This window comes from Ictalurus punctatus, chromosome 3 (assembly GCF_001660625.3).
Source record: "Ictalurus punctatus breed USDA103 chromosome 3, Coco_2.0, whole genome shotgun sequence".
Taxonomy (NCBI): domain Eukaryota; kingdom Metazoa; phylum Chordata; class Actinopteri; order Siluriformes; family Ictaluridae; genus Ictalurus; species Ictalurus punctatus.
In genome coordinates, this window is record NC_030418.2 from 20,570,139 (window position 1) to 20,587,815 (window position 17,677).

The 17,677-nt window shown below is 37.8% G+C and overlaps 2 protein-coding genes across 3 annotated transcripts; one reads left to right on the plus strand and one right to left on the minus strand.

The window, feature by feature from the left end:
• Positions 1–4,514: 4,514 nt before the first annotated feature.
• Positions 4,515–10,303, minus strand: nsmce4a (NSE4 homolog A, SMC5-SMC6 complex component). 2 transcript variants are annotated; one of them, XM_017462869.3, is made up of 11 exons: positions 10,215–10,302; positions 8,551–8,835; positions 8,347–8,427; positions 8,086–8,216; positions 7,862–8,004; positions 7,627–7,726; positions 7,449–7,539; positions 6,861–6,955; positions 5,780–5,828; positions 5,203–5,288; positions 4,515–4,767 (listed from the first exon to the last, which is right to left on the minus strand). In XM_017462869.3, exons 2-11 carry the CDS (start codon positions 8,765–8,767, stop codon positions 4,696–4,698), a joined length of 1,065 nt encoding a protein of 354 aa, XP_017318358.1. In that variant the 5' UTR covers positions 8,768–8,835; positions 10,215–10,302; the 3' UTR covers positions 4,515–4,695. The 2 variants fall into 2 exon arrangements, with proteins under 2 accessions (XP_017318358.1, XP_053535711.1); XM_053679736.1 differs by lacking the exons at positions 4,515–4,767; positions 5,203–5,288; positions 5,780–5,828 and adding an exon at positions 7,222–7,414 and having other exon boundaries at positions 7,495–7,539; positions 10,215–10,303.
• A 765-nt stretch (positions 10,304–11,068) lies between these two features.
• Positions 11,069–17,061, plus strand: LOC108263183 (HPS6 biogenesis of lysosomal organelles complex 2 subunit 3). Its single transcript, XM_017463731.3, has one exon. It carries the CDS (start codon positions 11,388–11,390, stop codon positions 13,932–13,934), a length of 2,547 nt encoding a protein of 848 aa, XP_017319220.1. The 5' UTR covers positions 11,069–11,387; the 3' UTR covers positions 13,935–17,061.
• The last annotated feature ends 616 nt before the right edge of the window (positions 17,062–17,677 follow it).

A 17,677-nucleotide genomic window follows, 5' to 3' on the forward strand; every position in this document is an offset into this window, starting at 1 on the left:
TTTACATAAACCAAAGTTGTCATTGAAACATGCCAAGGCTTTGCAGATGAACCATCACTATACTCTTTGTGGTCAGCACTGTAAAGGAGCCCTGCTGCTAAATGTGACTATATAATCGACCAACACATCACACTGCAATTACTGTTTATTGGCGAGCAGAAAATAAATGGATCCTGACATACTACTGGCTAAAAACTGAGGCATGTAAGGCTTAAGGTATGCAGTAATGTAAGCTCATGGGGGAATGAAGAAGTCCTAAATGCTTAAGCATATTGTAGTGTATTATTTGTGTGATGGCCTGGAAAAACCCTTCATTTGGTCAAATTTTGACATTGTCTACTATAAAGCTGCAGGTTTTCCTGGACGGAAAATATTGTTTCTTTTGCATACATCTCATTCACAATAAAGCTACAGCATATTAAAATCTGGTTACTTCCAAAAGTAAAAAGGGACAAACTTGCACCGAAAGATTCCATTTCAATTCCACTGAAAGAAACACACTTACTGTGTCAAAGCAACTTCTAAATATTGACTTAATTTGAATGTAATTTAACATGTAATAAATAAAAGAATAAAAAAATAATAAATATGACTACTCACTTTATCAAAGATTATAACAATGGAAAACAAGCAATCATTTTTATATTAAGCATCATCAAAATCATACTCTCTAGTCTCATATCCTGAGCAAAATCACCTCATTTGACAAACTGGAACCTCATAATCATCTCTGCACTTAATCGATCACTATTCGCCCTTACATTAGTGCTCAATATTCGTGGATTCATTCAGTGAGTTTTGTTCTATTAGCTAAATTTCCTTTTTTCTAGTTGCATTGAAACACTACAACTCTACAAACACTGCTGCAGCACAAGCGGCAATGCAAGTGCATCAGGGATCATTTGACAGCTGGTATTGATTATGTCCATTTTCGATATATAATGCATAACCAACAACTTGATCAAAGCACTGTGTAAGCAAAGGACTTTTGGCTAGCAAGCTAGAATTTAAGCACCCTTCGGGCAGACTGACCTTTTTTTTTTCTAGCCGTGTTTGTTAAACTGGTTCTTTATCTACCTAACTCAATCTTTGCAGAAAGATAACAATAAATCAGTGTAGAAATCTTTCTACATTGTTTTGGGGGAAATACAGTCAGGTCCATAAGTATTTGGACAGCGACACCATTTTCATAATTTTGCGTCTGTAAACCACCACAATGAATTTAAAATGAAGCAATCAAGATGTGATTGAAGAATGATGTGAAAAGAAGAGTGTGGAGAAGGAAAGGAAAGGCTCATGATCCAAAGCATACTGCCATCATCTGCCAAGCATGCAGAGGAAGTGTTATGGTATGGGTATTTATGGCTGCCAGTGGAATATTTTAGTTAAAACCCTTGAATTAAAACTGAAAGTCTACACTTCAATCACATATTGATTGCTTCATTTCGATTCCATTATGGTGTTGTAGACAGGCAAAATTACAAAACAATCGTGTCACTGTCCAAACACTTATGGACCTGACTGTATATGAATGATTTCTTAAACAGCAGCAATATTGTACAGGTTTTCCCAGATCACAACATATTTAAGATGCAAAATATGACTAATAAAAATGGCTTGATAAACTAAGCCAAAAGGAAGTGTAGTAAATAAATCAAACTGAACGACATCATAGACTTCTACGGGGTATACTTAATCGTTTTACTAATGTAATAGTTCACTGTAACTATAACAATAACAGATAACATTTTTTTTATACTTGGTGATATTTGACTCAATTTATCTAATAATCACAGTAATCATGAAAAGAAAATAAATTTTTAATCACCACCTGCCAGCTCACTCCCCAAAACACATCTGTGTGAACCATTCAGTCGTGTTGCTACGCAAGATTTATGTGCTCTGATATCATTCCACAGATGCATCAATCTCACTAAAGTCACAATACTAAAGCATCCCTTCTTAGATAAAACAGTGCTGTCGGACTCATCCACTCATTTCCACTGCTCCATTTTCCCCACTTCCCCTTGGCCCATCCCTCTTTTCCTTCTTCTCTCTGGGGTGCTCTCCTGCTCTTCTCTCCATCTCTCCAGTACTGGCAGTAATAACATGATTCCTCTCCTTCCCTCTTTTCCTGACGTCACTCTACTCCAGCACAAACATCACCCCCTCCCCCCCACCACCCTGCACTGCACGGTCACGATCACAAGCATCCCTCAATATTCCATCGAGCTCTTGCATCTCTCTCTGCGTTTCTTTCTCTACCACATCATCTGTTGCTTGCTGTTGCATAGGCAGTGATGGAGGTGTTACCTGGTTGCGTGCGACTCCGATGCAGCTTCCCATCCTGTATTCCATGTCCTCCTGAGGGGAGGTGACAGCTGCGCTACAAGGCTTACAGAAATAGTCTCTGCAGAACTGCATTGCCACTACAGAGAGATGGCATCGCAGAGCTGGCTACGATTCATGTGAGGAACTGAGTGCAAATGTGTAAGAGTGAGAAAACCCTAGTGGCTTGTGCATGCAAGTGTGTGAGCGTGTGTGTGACTAATAAGCTTCACCGCCAGCACTAATCAGAGTACTGGAGTGGCAAACATCTATATGCTGTGTTATATAAGAGTGCAACAATGAAATCAGTTGAAGAATGCAAAGAGAAGAGAGAGCGCTTTGATTTCCTTTCCTGCATTCCTCAGGAGTAACACAGAAATGGTGGATGGTAGCACTGTGAGGGTAAAAAGCTCCTCTCTTTCCCACAGAAACACTAACAGAGCAGGAAGAGGATGGGGACAGGATTGAGTGAAGCTGAGTGAGATGGGGAGAGGTAAAAAGAGAGCACATCTGAGATTTTAAAGGGACCACAGCCAAAAAAATAATAATTATGCTGCCTTAACCATCAAAAAAAAAATGCACAATTTAGAAAGCAGAACGACTGACCACCGACAAATTAGATGGAGTATCCTCAAACTAGACTGCATATAGTACAGTGGCTTCAGAAAAGTACTCAATGGCTTTCAATTTTTAAACACATTATTATGCCCACACATCCATCCATTTTCTGTACTGCTTATCCTACAGAGGGTCACGGGGAAGTCTGGATCCTATCCCAGGGAATTCGGGGAACAAGGCAAGGATGCAGGGCGCACACACACACTACAGATAATTTGTAAATGCCAATCAACCTACAATGCACGTCTTTGGACTGGGGGAGGAAACCCATGAAGCACGGGGAGAAACTCTGCGCAAACTCTGCGCACACAGGGTGAAGGCAGGATTCGAACCCCCAACCCTGGAGATGCAAGGCAAACGTGCTTACTTCATCATGTTTATGTATATTTAATTTAAAATGGATTAAATTGACTTTTCTGGTCATACATATATACACAATAACCCATAATGCCAAAGCAATTGATTGATTTATTTAAAAAAAAATTTTTTTTAAATTTAAATTTATGAAAAATTTATCAAAACTTCCTTCTCTTCTACTGTATAGAAGCACCTTTGGGAGCAATTACATCTTCAAGCCTTTTTGGGTAAAACTCTACTAACATTGCACACTTGGATTTCAGCAGTTTCTCCCATTCTATCTGGCAAATCAGATTGGATGGGAAGCATCTGTGAACTACCATGTTCAGCCCTCATCACCATGTTCTACAGGGTCTGGGTTTTTGCTGGATCACTCAAGCACATTCCAAAGCCACTCCAGTACTGACTTGGCTGTATGCTTGGGTCAATGGCATGCTGAAAAGTGAATCTTTGCTCCAGTCTGAGGTCCTGTGCTGCTTTCTTTAAGTGCCTCTCTATATTTGGCTGCATTTATTCTTCCTTCAGTTCTTACTAATATCCCTGTCTCTGCCACTGAGAAGTACCCCATGATACTGCCACCACCATGCTTCACTGTAGGTATTAGCCAGTTGATGAGTAGTACATGCTTTGCACCAGACATCACTTGGAGTTCAATGTTTTCAAAGAACTCTAGTGTTTTCACTTCACATCACACATAAAAGACAATATTCAAAGCAAAGAGGATGTACATGAGCTCAGTTTGGAGTGCCCTAGTCAAAGGTCTGAATAATTCGCTAAATGAGGTGTAGGTTTTTGATTTTTACTAAATTTGCATATATTTCAAAAAAATTATGCTTTGTCATTTTAGATTATTGTTTGTAGTTTAATGGACAAAAAAGGTCGATTTAATCAATATTAAGTTAAAACTATATTACAATAAAGCATACAATGAGTGGAGGGGCCTAAATATTTTCCAACACATTTCATTTTTTTGTTTTATATATATATATATATATATATATATATATATATATATATATATATATATATATATATATATATATATATATATATATATATATATACACACATACACACACACACACACACACACACTGTTCTTCTCCACTAGGTGGCAGCACTTAATCATAGACTGTGGACAAATACTTTATACAAACTGTAGTCTACATAGTGATTCTATAGACCTGGGGCACAAAAAAATGATCAAGGTGTCAGAGACCATGTAACTTTATTTTACAAATTTAAAATGGTAACATATACTTTTCTTACATTATAAAACCCCTCAGTGCATTTTAAATACATAATATACACTTAAAATTTGTGATTAATTCTAAAAATCCTTTTCTAAATAGTGAAGTAATGAAAACAATATGAATTATTCTTTTTTTAAAATCAGCTTTCCTGTGACAATACTTTTGGGGTGGGAATCAAAGCCTCCTTAATATCAAAGGCCTCGATGATCTCCTGCAAAACAAAGAGAACATTTTTTTTTAAAGAGAGAAAGCATCAAATTTTTATTTTTAAATATAATAGTTTTAAACCAGACAGAACAAGCATGTCTATGAAGGTGTTTTGTAGAATGGAGAATGCACTCTTTCACTGAAATGAATAATCGCATAGTTCAGTCAATTATGAGATGTTTAAATGCACAAGGTTTATGGTGCTGTAACTTTTCAAAGGTTGCCATTGAAAATCTCTCTGCCTTTCAATTGTATGATTAGCTTCACATCACAGTGATTAATGTGACACACCAAATTTAATACACACACACACACACACACACACACATACACATATACATACACACATACATACACCTAAATTCCAGTTGAACTAAAGCATAACACATCAATTATGGTCAATGGCACTTATATGCATGTCAGGATATCAGGAGCTTACCCTCCAGCTAGCTGGACTGATTGAGACGACACACTGATGACGGGTGTTCGCACCACCAGGCTCTAACTCACCCTCCTCAACTGGAGCTGAAGGAAACACACACACACACAGGCATACAACATAAAAGTATTACTAGAGAGAGACTACATTATATATGGGCCAAAAAACACACACACGCACCCACACGTGCAAAGAGGAACAAGCTCTACAGTTTCAATGTAACAGTCCAAAATCACAATTCTAATATCAAATGATTTCGGAGAAGTTATGAATTAATCTTTCTTTGGTGGTGTTATTTTAAAATCCTCTTTTGCATTAAAAGTCATATATTAACAGCAAAGTGATCAAATATATAACAATAGGGAAACACTCAACATAAATACTGTAGCCTACAGTGATACAACTTGTGTTTTTAAAGAAGGGTGAAGCATTTGAGGTTTATGCAAAATTACTGTATGTGTGTTTCCCCCATAATACCTCCCTTTGCATGCCCCACGCAAATGTAATTAAAATAAATCATTCTAGACACAAATAAATCCTAAATAAAAACAGGAAACTGAAGTTTTAGATATCTTACCTATACAAGGAAGTTTGTTACTGTTTAGATAAATCCTTGCCAGTCCATCCTGTGAATAAATAAATAAGAGTAAATTTTTGAGTGGTATTTGTATTTCAAAAGTTGATTTAATAGTAAATAAAACTTGACAATGGCTGTATAAATGGTGCGCAAATGACTGAATATCATTCAAAGTTTCAAATATACACATATTCTTTGGATCATACATTAGATCTTCTGATTCTGAACAACTTTGCCTCTAGGACTACTGCTGTCAATCAAATCGTTTGTTAAATATTTTGGATTATTACAGAAACCTAGCTTTGCAAAGCAGTCCTAGATTTTTTCTCTCAAATGTAATAATTTATTTATATATATATATATATATATATATATATATATATATATATATATATATATATATATATATATAATTGTATTTTTTTCTCCTTTGGACTACTTAAATCAATAATTATCAAAACAAAAAGCTGAAGTTTTGATTTATCAGGGCACATCAAAAAGTTGAAGTGGGCCTGGCCGCTTTTACTTAAATGGCTATAACTCTTGAACTTGAAACTTGAACTCTTGAAATTATTTAACCAAACTTAGGATACTTACACATAGTCTCAATCTGAGGACTATTCTAAAAAAAACTGATTGTGACCAGTTGATGGCACTATAACAGAAAAAAATTAAGAGGAGAATTACTCCCAACGAAATTGGGAGTAAATGTGGAACCATTAGTCCAACAGTCTTGATAAATAACTCTTGCAAGAATTGTCCTTGTCCAAGGTCCAATCAGCATATACAATGACAAATTTTGAAAAACATGGCCGCCATTGGTCAAGAAATGTTCAGCAGCTATTAGACAAGCTTAACGAAGGCTGATACTTCTTAAAATTATCTTGGTTTTTCTTTGATTTAGATGCTTAAAGGATTGTACAATATTAAGCAATATCTTTTAACTATTATTATTACTACCACTACTACTATAGTATTATAATATGGAAATCAGAACATAGTAGGGAAGAGTTCCTACTTGTACATTTAATATCAACATGCACGACATAGTAAACTAATAAAACATGCCCAAAACACTCACCCTGATAAGAAACGAGGTGTGGAAAATATTCTCCACTGTCCGGGAAAAGGAGGTAGGGTCAACAACAAACTCGTAATACAATATGGGGGACTGTGCTGTTGAAAATTAAAGAAAAGGATTTGAAAAGAATAATACTTCATTTTCAACTGCAAACTGCCTGGAGATTTCTGATATCATTACTATTTTCCAGTCCGTACAGGATTTCACACTTTTTTTTTTGTGATGCAACTTGCAGAATTTTTTGTGCAGAAAATTACTTGAATTCGCAAAATTGTAATCGCACAAAATTGTTTTGCACGGTCTATCACAGTGAAGTGTGTTGGTAAATAAGACCTTTTAAGTGCACTCATGTTCGACGTACGTGAATCGAAGAGGGCATTTGCTGAATGTGCGTTGTGATGACGTCACATGACGCATTTTGACCCAAATCTCTGGGAATTTTGAACAATTTCGAACAATTTAAAGCTCCTCCGAAGATTGCAGAGTTTGCTTGATCTTGCGTTCATTTCTGTGATTGCAAAATCCTGGAGGGACTGATTTTCAATCTTCAATATCTGCCAACGATAAACAACAAAAATATTAACTAACGGTCATCAGCAAAGTAACTCTGAAGGCACCCCAAAATCCTCTCCACCTCTTTCTCTGTAGCTTCCTGATGTGATTCTTCCATTTTCTTTAGCTGTGATGTGAAAAGACATTTTAAAATATAGCTTTGCTTTGATCAAAAGCATTCAAAGCAGTGAAGCACACACAAAATAAATCAGACCTGAGTGGGCATGATTCGTTTTGCTTCTTTGCTGGGAGCTTTCCTTTGTCTCTCGACCCGCTGCCGTGGTGGTGGTGGTTCAGCCAAAAACGAGCCAAACCTCGAAGAACGAAATCAAGTTAAAAAAAAAAAAAAATCTATTTCTCACTTTCAGTAAATAGTGGGGAAATCTACTATTCATAGTGACTGACTTAAATAAATAAATAAATAAACAAATTAATTTTAGGAAACTCACATATAGTGGAATGAAGGGGCTGTTTTGAAGCAATGTTGTGCTCTTTTGGAAAGCCGGTGCCAGGCATCTGGAGGCATATACCCATCCAAACCAGCATCACCATCCTCCTCCTCTTCTAAGCGATTGAAACCCATGAAGGATAACTGGGTTTGCATAAAAATGGTTTAATTTAACCCAAATTGCTAGGTTATGTGTTCTGAAAATCTAAACAAACAATAACTCACCAAATGCTCTGCAAACGCAGACGGGTCAAACGCTGAGCCCTCAGCATGCAGCTGGCTGGCCTTTTCTCTCCCCAGGTCTGTGGCTAAGACAAGCAGCTGTGCATCCAGCGCAGCCTCTCGAGCCTGCCTGACTGTGGGGAAGTGGCCAAACCACAATCAGAATATGAACTGAAGCGGATGATTTTTTTTAAATAAAAATACACTTACAGAGCTGAGACACAATGTCACAACATTCTAACCGAGTAAAAGTGCATATATTACCATTAGCAAACAGTTTGTTGGCCTCCTCTAACACATCAAACAGCTTATTGTTGGCAGGATTCAGCATGTCCTCACGGTTTTCTGCAAGCAAAAAAATCAGATGAATACTTATTAATAATAATAATTTCTATTTGAACTTAATAATAATTTCAAGATAATATTATACTATTGAAAAGCCCTGAAACTGAAAAAGCTGAAACTCACGTTGAACAGAGTTGATGAGATCCCTGTATTGGCTTCTGATCTCCCGTCGCCGTGCAGGGTCGTCATCTTCCTCATGGATCCCTGATGGACCTGCACCTTCATCATCTTCACCCGTGTCTGTTGATCTGTCTGGTCTACTGCGTCCACCCACTCCATTACCATGACCAGCAGCCTCCTCCTGACTGCCTCGGCTGGCCCTTCGTCTCGACTCGGACATCTTCAACAAGGCCCTCTTTGAAACCGTGGAGGTATTTCAATTTGAGGTTACACTTCTGCAAATTGTTCCTTAAATGGAATAAAGAGAAAAATAAATCACAAGTAAAATATACATATACAAATCATTTAAAAAAACTAATAAAAAAAACTACACAGACAATATGATTTGCAGGTCATTACAAATAAAACCAGATGGGTATATGTGTTATTATATCAATAAAGTATGGAGCAGGGACCATGCTTATCACACGTCCTGCCATTTACAATGAAGAAAGTACTCGGAGATATTCAGAGCCAGTTTCAACTGATTGAGTTTTGTGCGCAAACAGTTTGCTATATGATATTACGATGAGATTTTGGGAGCCATAACACTTACTAAAATATTTATTATTTTGGTGCTTTGTCCTTTTTGTGTTCTCATTTTAATTTGAATAACGCTGTACATCACAATATAATTTTTTAAAAAATTACACCTCAGTCCACTTCCCAGTGATACTGCATGTATCATCAGTACTTATTTCACTCTGACCACTTCCAAGTAAGATGCACCAATGTATCGGCCAATACAGATTATTATAAAGCCCATTTTTCACGGTATTGGCCATCGGCCTAAAACATCTGTTGATCAGGGCCGATTATATCCTGTTAATCAAAAGAGGGTAGGATAACACATTGAATTCGTTCTGTCTGTAAAGATTATGTCTTTTGTGTGGAATGATGACAAAACTGCAGTTTGTAATCTCTTAAACTCTGCACTGCTAACAGTTTGCACCGGGCTGCAGCAGTGAAGCGGGAGTTCTGGAATCGAGTCTAATTTCCCCCCATGCTACTCGTGCTGATTTAAAGCGCCAGTACCACCACTGAAAGATTTAAATGAAGTTGAGTTGACAAAAAAGGTATACATTGCACAGAAAAATATATTTGTAGAGTAGTATATTTCAATATTTAAAAACGTCCTTCTTTTGCTGGAACTCTGGAAGTCAACATAAATATTGTGATAAATATAGTGAATGTTTACCAAAGTGTTTACAGGAGTGGAAAGACCAATAAAAAAGAAACTGTAACTCTCGAGTGCTTCATAGATATTAATAACTGCAGCAATTGTTCTTTCTGTACTTAAGCCAAGGCTATTGTTCGTATGTATATTGAATTGTCTATACTGTGCATCTTAAAATATTTAGAATGACTCTAAAAAGAGACATGTCGGTTACTAGTTTTGGGCTTTTAAACGCTAGCTGCCCTTACATCAGATTCCTTGTAGAGTTTAAGCTATTGCTAATTATGTGAAATCATTACTGCTGGCGTCTGCGCTGCGAGCTAGCTATAAACAAACGCATTTCTCAAACAACGCATTTAAAACCTATATCACAGCATTACAAAACCATTCATTCTACATCACTACCATTATTTACATCATAGTTCCATGAACAGTAGCTAACTATACTCACACAACCTGCAGGTTACCAGTTCCAACTACTATAGGAATGGCTTCGCGCGAAAATAAACACGGAAGTAGACTTATTTCCGATTTGCATGCGTGGCTGAATACCAAACAGTCACACACTCCCTATCTACGTGCACTACATAGGGCTTAACCTAATGGAATTTAGCTTGTGGACCAGTGGACTTATGTTACCTTGGTGTGCTAGCGAGATAAATGTCGTAAATACGGGTTTTCGATCTGAACAGTTGTACATGAACACCCCGAATTCCCTGTCGGTACTAAGTAGTACTCTTTTTGCACTCTGACAAAGGAAAGAACGATTTCAGGGGTGTATATAATTCATTTATTTAGATTTATTTTAACCAGTATATGAATGTAAAGTCAACATAAATGTTTCATTTCTAGATTTATCTGTAAAAAATAAAAATAAAAATGGTGAACAGATGTGCCCAATAAAATGAAATTGTTTACAAGTGCTTTGTTTACCTAAGATGTACAAGATTTATAAGATCCTATAAGATTGTCTGTACCAAAACTGAAGGCACTGAATAAACCCTATCGCGCCCTGTGGTTCAAAAGAGCACGCGCCTGTACAATGAAACTGATACTAATATCTTGCGGTGCTTTAAAAATAAACATTTTCAATTTATAATGCGTCACTTTAACAAAAGGATGTGTGTGGCACTTCTTATAGTCAGCCACGTCTAGGCAATCAAGAACCGAGAGTGAAATGTATTCGGCTCAGACGTTGAAAAGAGAAAGAGTATAGGGTGGAACAACACCACGAATCAGATTCACAAGGAGTCGACTATCTCTCGAGGAGTCGATTTTCTGGAATCGAACAGCGGCGTGAAAATACAGCGAACAGGCCGTCGGTAAGCTTCCGTTTTGACTCCTCCTACAGGAAAGGACTCGCGTTTTATTCCGGAAATTAACAAACTCGTGATGTCAAGTGGCGAGCAGAAAGGGTTGAGTTGTTAAACGTAGGAAAAGACAGGCTTTTTCGGATTAGAATTATTTCTGAACACATTGGCATCCGCTCACTGTGAACTATAATGGAAGCGATGAAACGACGGAAGACAGATATGCTGCGCCGCTGCCATAAAGTGAAGTAACTGTCATCGACTACCTGCTCTATTTTGCGTCCTAGTCCGGGATTTCCTCGCCTTCAGCTAATATGACGCAGCATGTTTTGGAGCAGGTGACAGATTTCGGCGATTTTACAAGAGGTAAAGAACTGAAAGACTTTTTAAAGCAGTCTTATGCGAAACATTCTTCAAAAAGCTGCTTGTCTAATATCCGCATTAGTCCAGATGGGCGACACATCCACATTATCCAGCAAGCTCCGAGAACTGGTCTCATGACCCATGACAGATACCAAAGAGCCCACCTAGTACAGTGCGAGGAACATCTGGATTTAGTTCTGACACGGAATGTCTCCATAGTAGACCTACTTTATTTCAGACTAAACGACTCAGAGGATGGAGTGCTTCTGCTTGGAATAATATTTGAGAATGGCAAAGCTGAATTATGGAAATTCTCCGAGAAGAAATGTGGATGGAGCTTGCTTCAGACTGTGGATCTCTGTAACAGCCCCAGAGCCAAAATCGTTTCTGTGTGCCTCAGTCAGAATTTCATCATATGGTGTGAGCAGAGACCTCCTTCAGAGAGCTCTTCGGTCTCCAGTGCGGATCGCCGTAACTTCACATACTGCATCTGTAAAAGGACTTTTGATGTAGACGAACGAGGTATCTCCTTGGGTGGAGTGAAAACTGCACTGCACAATAATCCTCATTATTCGCTTATCAGTACTGGAGATGTTGTATATTTGTTACCAAATATAAAGGAAGACTCTTGCACAAGTGTTACAAAAGTGTTTTTGTCCTGGTCCCCTCAGAATGATGTCTATAAGGTCCACAGTGCCAGTTATGGGACTGTCCTTATCAAAAATTCCAATCCAAATAAACAGTTTGACTTTAAGGGATTGGTCACTGATTGCATCGGCTATCTGTCCACCATTACCCCGCCTGACATCTATGGTTTTAGTCCTATTGGATATGGGGATATCCTGCTCCTCCTCAGCTCGGGGTGGATTTGCATTATGCAAAGAGATGGAGTTCTGCGGCAGATTTATAAACTGCCTGACAACTGCCTTACTACATGCGGGACTCAAAACAGCCTAAACATGTATGACGATGTCATTGCACTAACAATAGGCAGAATGATGTACCTAATCGACATTAAGTGTGGCGTGGAGTTGGAGAGGATCCCTTTAAAAGGGGAGGGCCTCCTCTTTGTGAACTGTTTGGATAGTTATTCCCCACAGATGTTCTCAGAGGCTGGGTTATATAAGGTAATCCAGAAGGAGATCGAAGCAAAAGCCAAACCATCAAGTGCTCATTTAGAGAATATTAACTTGGGTGCTGTCTTGGTTGAGGCTGTGTTTGAGGAGGCGTGTAAATATTACCAACAGAGAAGTCTTAGCAGCACACAGCTAACAGCTGAAAAACTCAAGAAGGGTGGGATGTTTCAGGCACCTATCGCAATGGCAGACATCATCAGGGATTACTTGGGCAACAGTAAGACAAAAACGACGAGGAAGGATTCTTCAGGACATGAGAAACTGTTAAGCTGTCTTGACTCTGAGCTGAAGAGTCTCATTGCCCTGGAGGACATTAAGGCATCAGTGGTGAAAGCCTCAGAAAAACATCTACATAGTTATTGTGAGACTCTGGTTCAGCAGGAACTCTGCAGACTTCTCAGCTCTGAAATCGATAGGGAAAACCTACAATATCTGAATAGTATGTTCCAACTATTCCCTACCGAGACCTGGCAAGCCGTACAGGCTGTACTCCAACTCCGATGCAACGGCGAGGGCTCTTTATCTACCAAAGCTCCTGCTGAATTATGGAAGATTGTTCTAAGCACTGTCCAAACAACACCTAATTACTACAATAGTAAGCAGAAAAACACCCCAGCCAATGGTACGTTGCCAGTCTTCGAGTTGCTGTGTCAGTCCATCTTTAAATTCCAGCCCAGCTGGCTTCCCAGCTTTCTGGAGCTGGCACAGCAGCAGTCCAGCTCTTCATCTACGTCTTCCTGGAATTTTGGAAAGGAGAACTCTGAGAGCCTACCTTTATATAAACGGGCTCTTGCTGTCCTTCCCTGTAAAAGTGCCTGCCAAGACTTGGAGGTGGAGCTGCTTTTGTGTAGCCAGCGGCCTAATGCAGTAATGCAAGCTCTTCGCATGCTCATAGGACAAGGCCAGTGGGACCGTGTTACCCAGGTGGCCGAGAGGTACAGCCGTCAAAGCCCTCTTCTCAATAAGGAGATCTTCACCACACTGCTTAGTGAGGTGTCCCAGCACAGAGACCTGGACCCCTACCTGGACTTACTATGGGCCCTTTGTCCAGAAGATATGACTGTTACTGGAATTTTAAACCTAGTTCTTAAAAATTTACCCTCGACTACAGAGTCCTATGGCCCATTTCAGGGAGATTCGCACAGGAGTCAGCCCACCATTGGGCTTCTGAAGCCTCTGCTGAGTAAAGTTCTCCAGCGGGAGACGAGATCCAGCCAGAGGTATGCAGACATTCTCCAGTCCCCCACCCTCCCACCGCCTACGCCTCGACGTCAGGTCATAGAGTTGGCTCGGGTCAACACTGAGCTGGACATTGACCTAAAGGAGGAAACTCCAACTGGATCGCCAGTCACCTCCGTCTGACATTCCCAGACACAAATCAGATCAGTATCGTCATTGACTGTGGTTCTTTCACGAGCCAGACACTGCTGTCCTTAGTGTTATTGCCGATAACAGATATAGGAACCTTAATGGGGCCTACATTAAAGGCTTTTAAATATTGATTGGTCTGTAGTGAACTGCAGAGTTTAAGTATGGCCTATTGTTATTATTTTTAAAATGCCTTGTTTGGAGCAACATTTTAGGTTTTTTCATTTAATGACATGATTCTTTGATTTCATATGAATGTGCCCTTATTTAAGCTCCATGGAACATTAATTGTGTTAAAGGGGCATGCTCTTTTATACTGACCTGACTCATGGGTGTCAGTCACATCATAGTATATTTTATATCAAATGTGTCCAACTGGTTACTTTTATCGCAAATAGAACAAACCTTGCCTTATTCAAGGGTAAGGGTTGCAAAGGTGTGCTGTTGTAGCCCAGTAGAGCAGCTTGAGGTTCAGTCATTACAGGAAATAATGGCGTGGCGCTGCACTGAGCCATGCTATCTGCTTCTGGAAGTGAAAAATGTGATTATTGCTATAACACTACATATGATGTTATCTAAATGTGCATACTAATAATTAGACTTAACTGTAGTCAGTAATGTGGTGAACATCTAATAATATGTTAATACAAATGTATATAAAGTCACTAAAAACCTATTTCTACAGACAGGTGACAAGTTAAAGGATTAAACACTGGTTGTGTTTTTGTTACGTTTTGCCGGCATGGTTCATGTCTATTGTCCCCTTTATATGTGCCATTACAAATCAATACAATCCTATTCTGGCTGATCACATTTATCCTATGGTGAATCATTTCTATCTTGATGTGAGTGGTCTCCTCCAGCATGAGGGCTCACTAAACGGTTTGAGTATGAAAATGATTTAAATCATATGTTAATCCTTTGCAGTCACCGGATTTAAACCCAGTTGAACACAAATGGGAGATTGTGGAGTTACGTTTACACTGCTCTCCACCACCATCATCAAAACACCAATATATTTTGGAAGAATGGTGTTCATCCCTTCAGTACAGTTCCAAATACTTGCAGATTTTTTCCCTTTAATTTATCACCTGTCTGTGTATTGAGTAATAAGTTACTTGACATGACCTTTCCAATCATGTATACAAGTTTACCCTTATCAAGAAAATCCCATTTATGAACATGAAAACCTTATTTGTATGCTCTTCAACTCCTCTTCGCCTGTTAAACCAGTGTTGCATGGCCTGTATTGCACATTTGAACATGATTGCCTCTTACATTTAATGATTCAGTAACAATTGTTAAAAGCCAACTGATGGTTGGTTCTTAAATTAATGCAGCAAAGGCTGACATGTGACATTTTCACATTTTGCCCAGTCTGCATATTCTAGGAAATTCCCCATGATAAAGCATTTAACAATTGCCTTGGTGATATAACTATATAGATATGCAAAAGCCATGAAAATGTGTTTTGCACTTTTGTTGGCATGTTAATATATGAACAAATAACAGAAAATAATTAAGAATTGTGTGTGTGTGTGTGTGTGTGTGTGTGTGTGTGTGTGTGTATATATATATATATATAGAGAGAGAGAGAGAGAGAGAGATTCACACACACACACACACACACACACACACATATACATACATTACCAGTCAAAAGTTTGGAGACACTCGACTGAAATGTTTCTCTTTGATCTTTTGATCTGAAGGTGTGTGATTAAATGTTTGAAATCAGTGTTGCAGACAAAAATATAATTGTGCCAAAATATTCATTTCTTTCATTAGAAAACTAACATTTTATTTACATTTTTTTTTTTTTTTTAATGGATGACTTGGAGTGAAATATTCAGAAAAGCAGCCAATAAGAATCCAGCATAGGTGGGAACTCCTTTAATACTGTTTAAAAAGCATCTCAGGGGAATTCCTCAAGAAATCGGTTGGAAAAAATGCCAAGAATACATCTCTGGAAATTCTAGGCAAAAAGGGGGTCTACTTTGAAGATGCTAAAATACTAAATTATTTTGGGGTTTTTTTTATAACTACATAATTCCCATAGTTCTATTTGTGTTACTCCAGAGTATTGATGACTTTATTATTATTCTAAAATGTGGAAAAATAAAAATAAAGAATGAGTGTGTCTAAACTTTTGACTGGTAGTTTGTATATATATATATATATATATATATATATATATATATATATATATATATATATATATATATATATATACAATATATATACAATATATACAATATATGTATGTATGTATGTATATATATATATATGTATGTATGTATGTGTGTGTGTGTGTGTATATAGATATAGATATATACATGTACATACAAGGAGTCTCATCTGTTGTTTCAAAGTTACTTCTTAAGTGAATTTTTCATTCTGCTCAATATCCAGAAGTAGTTACCAGTTCCTACAGGATTTAGCATTTACATTACACCACAACCTATTTATCAACATGATATATCTTATTTATTGATAATTAAGTTAACTAGGAATTTAGCATGTAACCTCCAACATAGACACTAGATGCTGATTTACAAACACAGACTCCGAGTTAGAGGTTCAGAGTCAGCAGCAGTCACAACCCTGCATTAAATTGAATTTGAAGTAAATTTTATTATGCACAGAATGAGAGTGTCCTTTAATTGAAGCATGTTGCACAGACTTATGTGGCTCTGTATTGGTTCAGCACAGCTAATCTCATTTTGTGTTGCCTTTTTAGTCACACCTTATTCCATCCCATGACCACAAACTAATGCTTAACATCAGTATGTTATTTAATTGGATGTAGTTTGAATTTTTTTAAAGCTTTTGTTTGGTGTGGGAACAGAAAGCATTTTCATAAAACAGAATATTTAAATATATCAGGACAAACATCTTGAAAATAGGATTTCTTGGAAACTGGGAATGTTTTCTAATTTGGAGCACCTATATCTCTGTATGTTTTATACAATTCTTTACTTTTTTATTTTTGTAAATTTGTGCATCGTATGTATTATTTACATACTGTATGACACAATGAGCTTCATGCACCAAATGTAAAACTCTGTAAAGTACTGATCAGTGATAGATGGAAATAAATGATTCTCTTTTGGAGCCTGTACTCCTCAGCTTAGACCATATTTCCTTAAAAATTTTAGACGTCTACAGTCGTACATAAAATCATATGTGAATTCAAATATATTTATTTATTTAAACAATAGGAATTTTTTGTTTATTTTCTAGTTTTTATATTTTATAGCTTGGGGTTCAGAAACTGACTGTAAAGGCTTAAGCATACAGTTTTCAATTCGAGCACTTCAGTGTTCCATAAAGATTATCGTTATTAGGCCTAGTATTACACATAGTGGATTTATCAAATACCATTGACTACTATTAACCCAGATAATGAGTATTAACCTAAATATCAAATCATGCACAGGTTCAGTGGGTATTTTCTTACTCGACTGTAAGAAAGACTTTATGAAGGTGGCTGTATTGGTGTTGAGTGCAAATGGGATCTCCTGGGTGTAAATGCTGCTCCTTTGTTCTGAGCAGCATGGTTGTGTTTGGAATGTTCTCTGATATGCAGGTCCTGTGAGAGCAGCCGTGTTGTGTGAATGGAGAATGAGGCACGTGCTGCTAGAGAAGACAGACCACAGTAAGAGCTGCTTTACACCAAACACAGAGGTTCAGCATAGCAGTGTGAACGGCCTTTGCTATCCCAGCCAAGCTGTGAT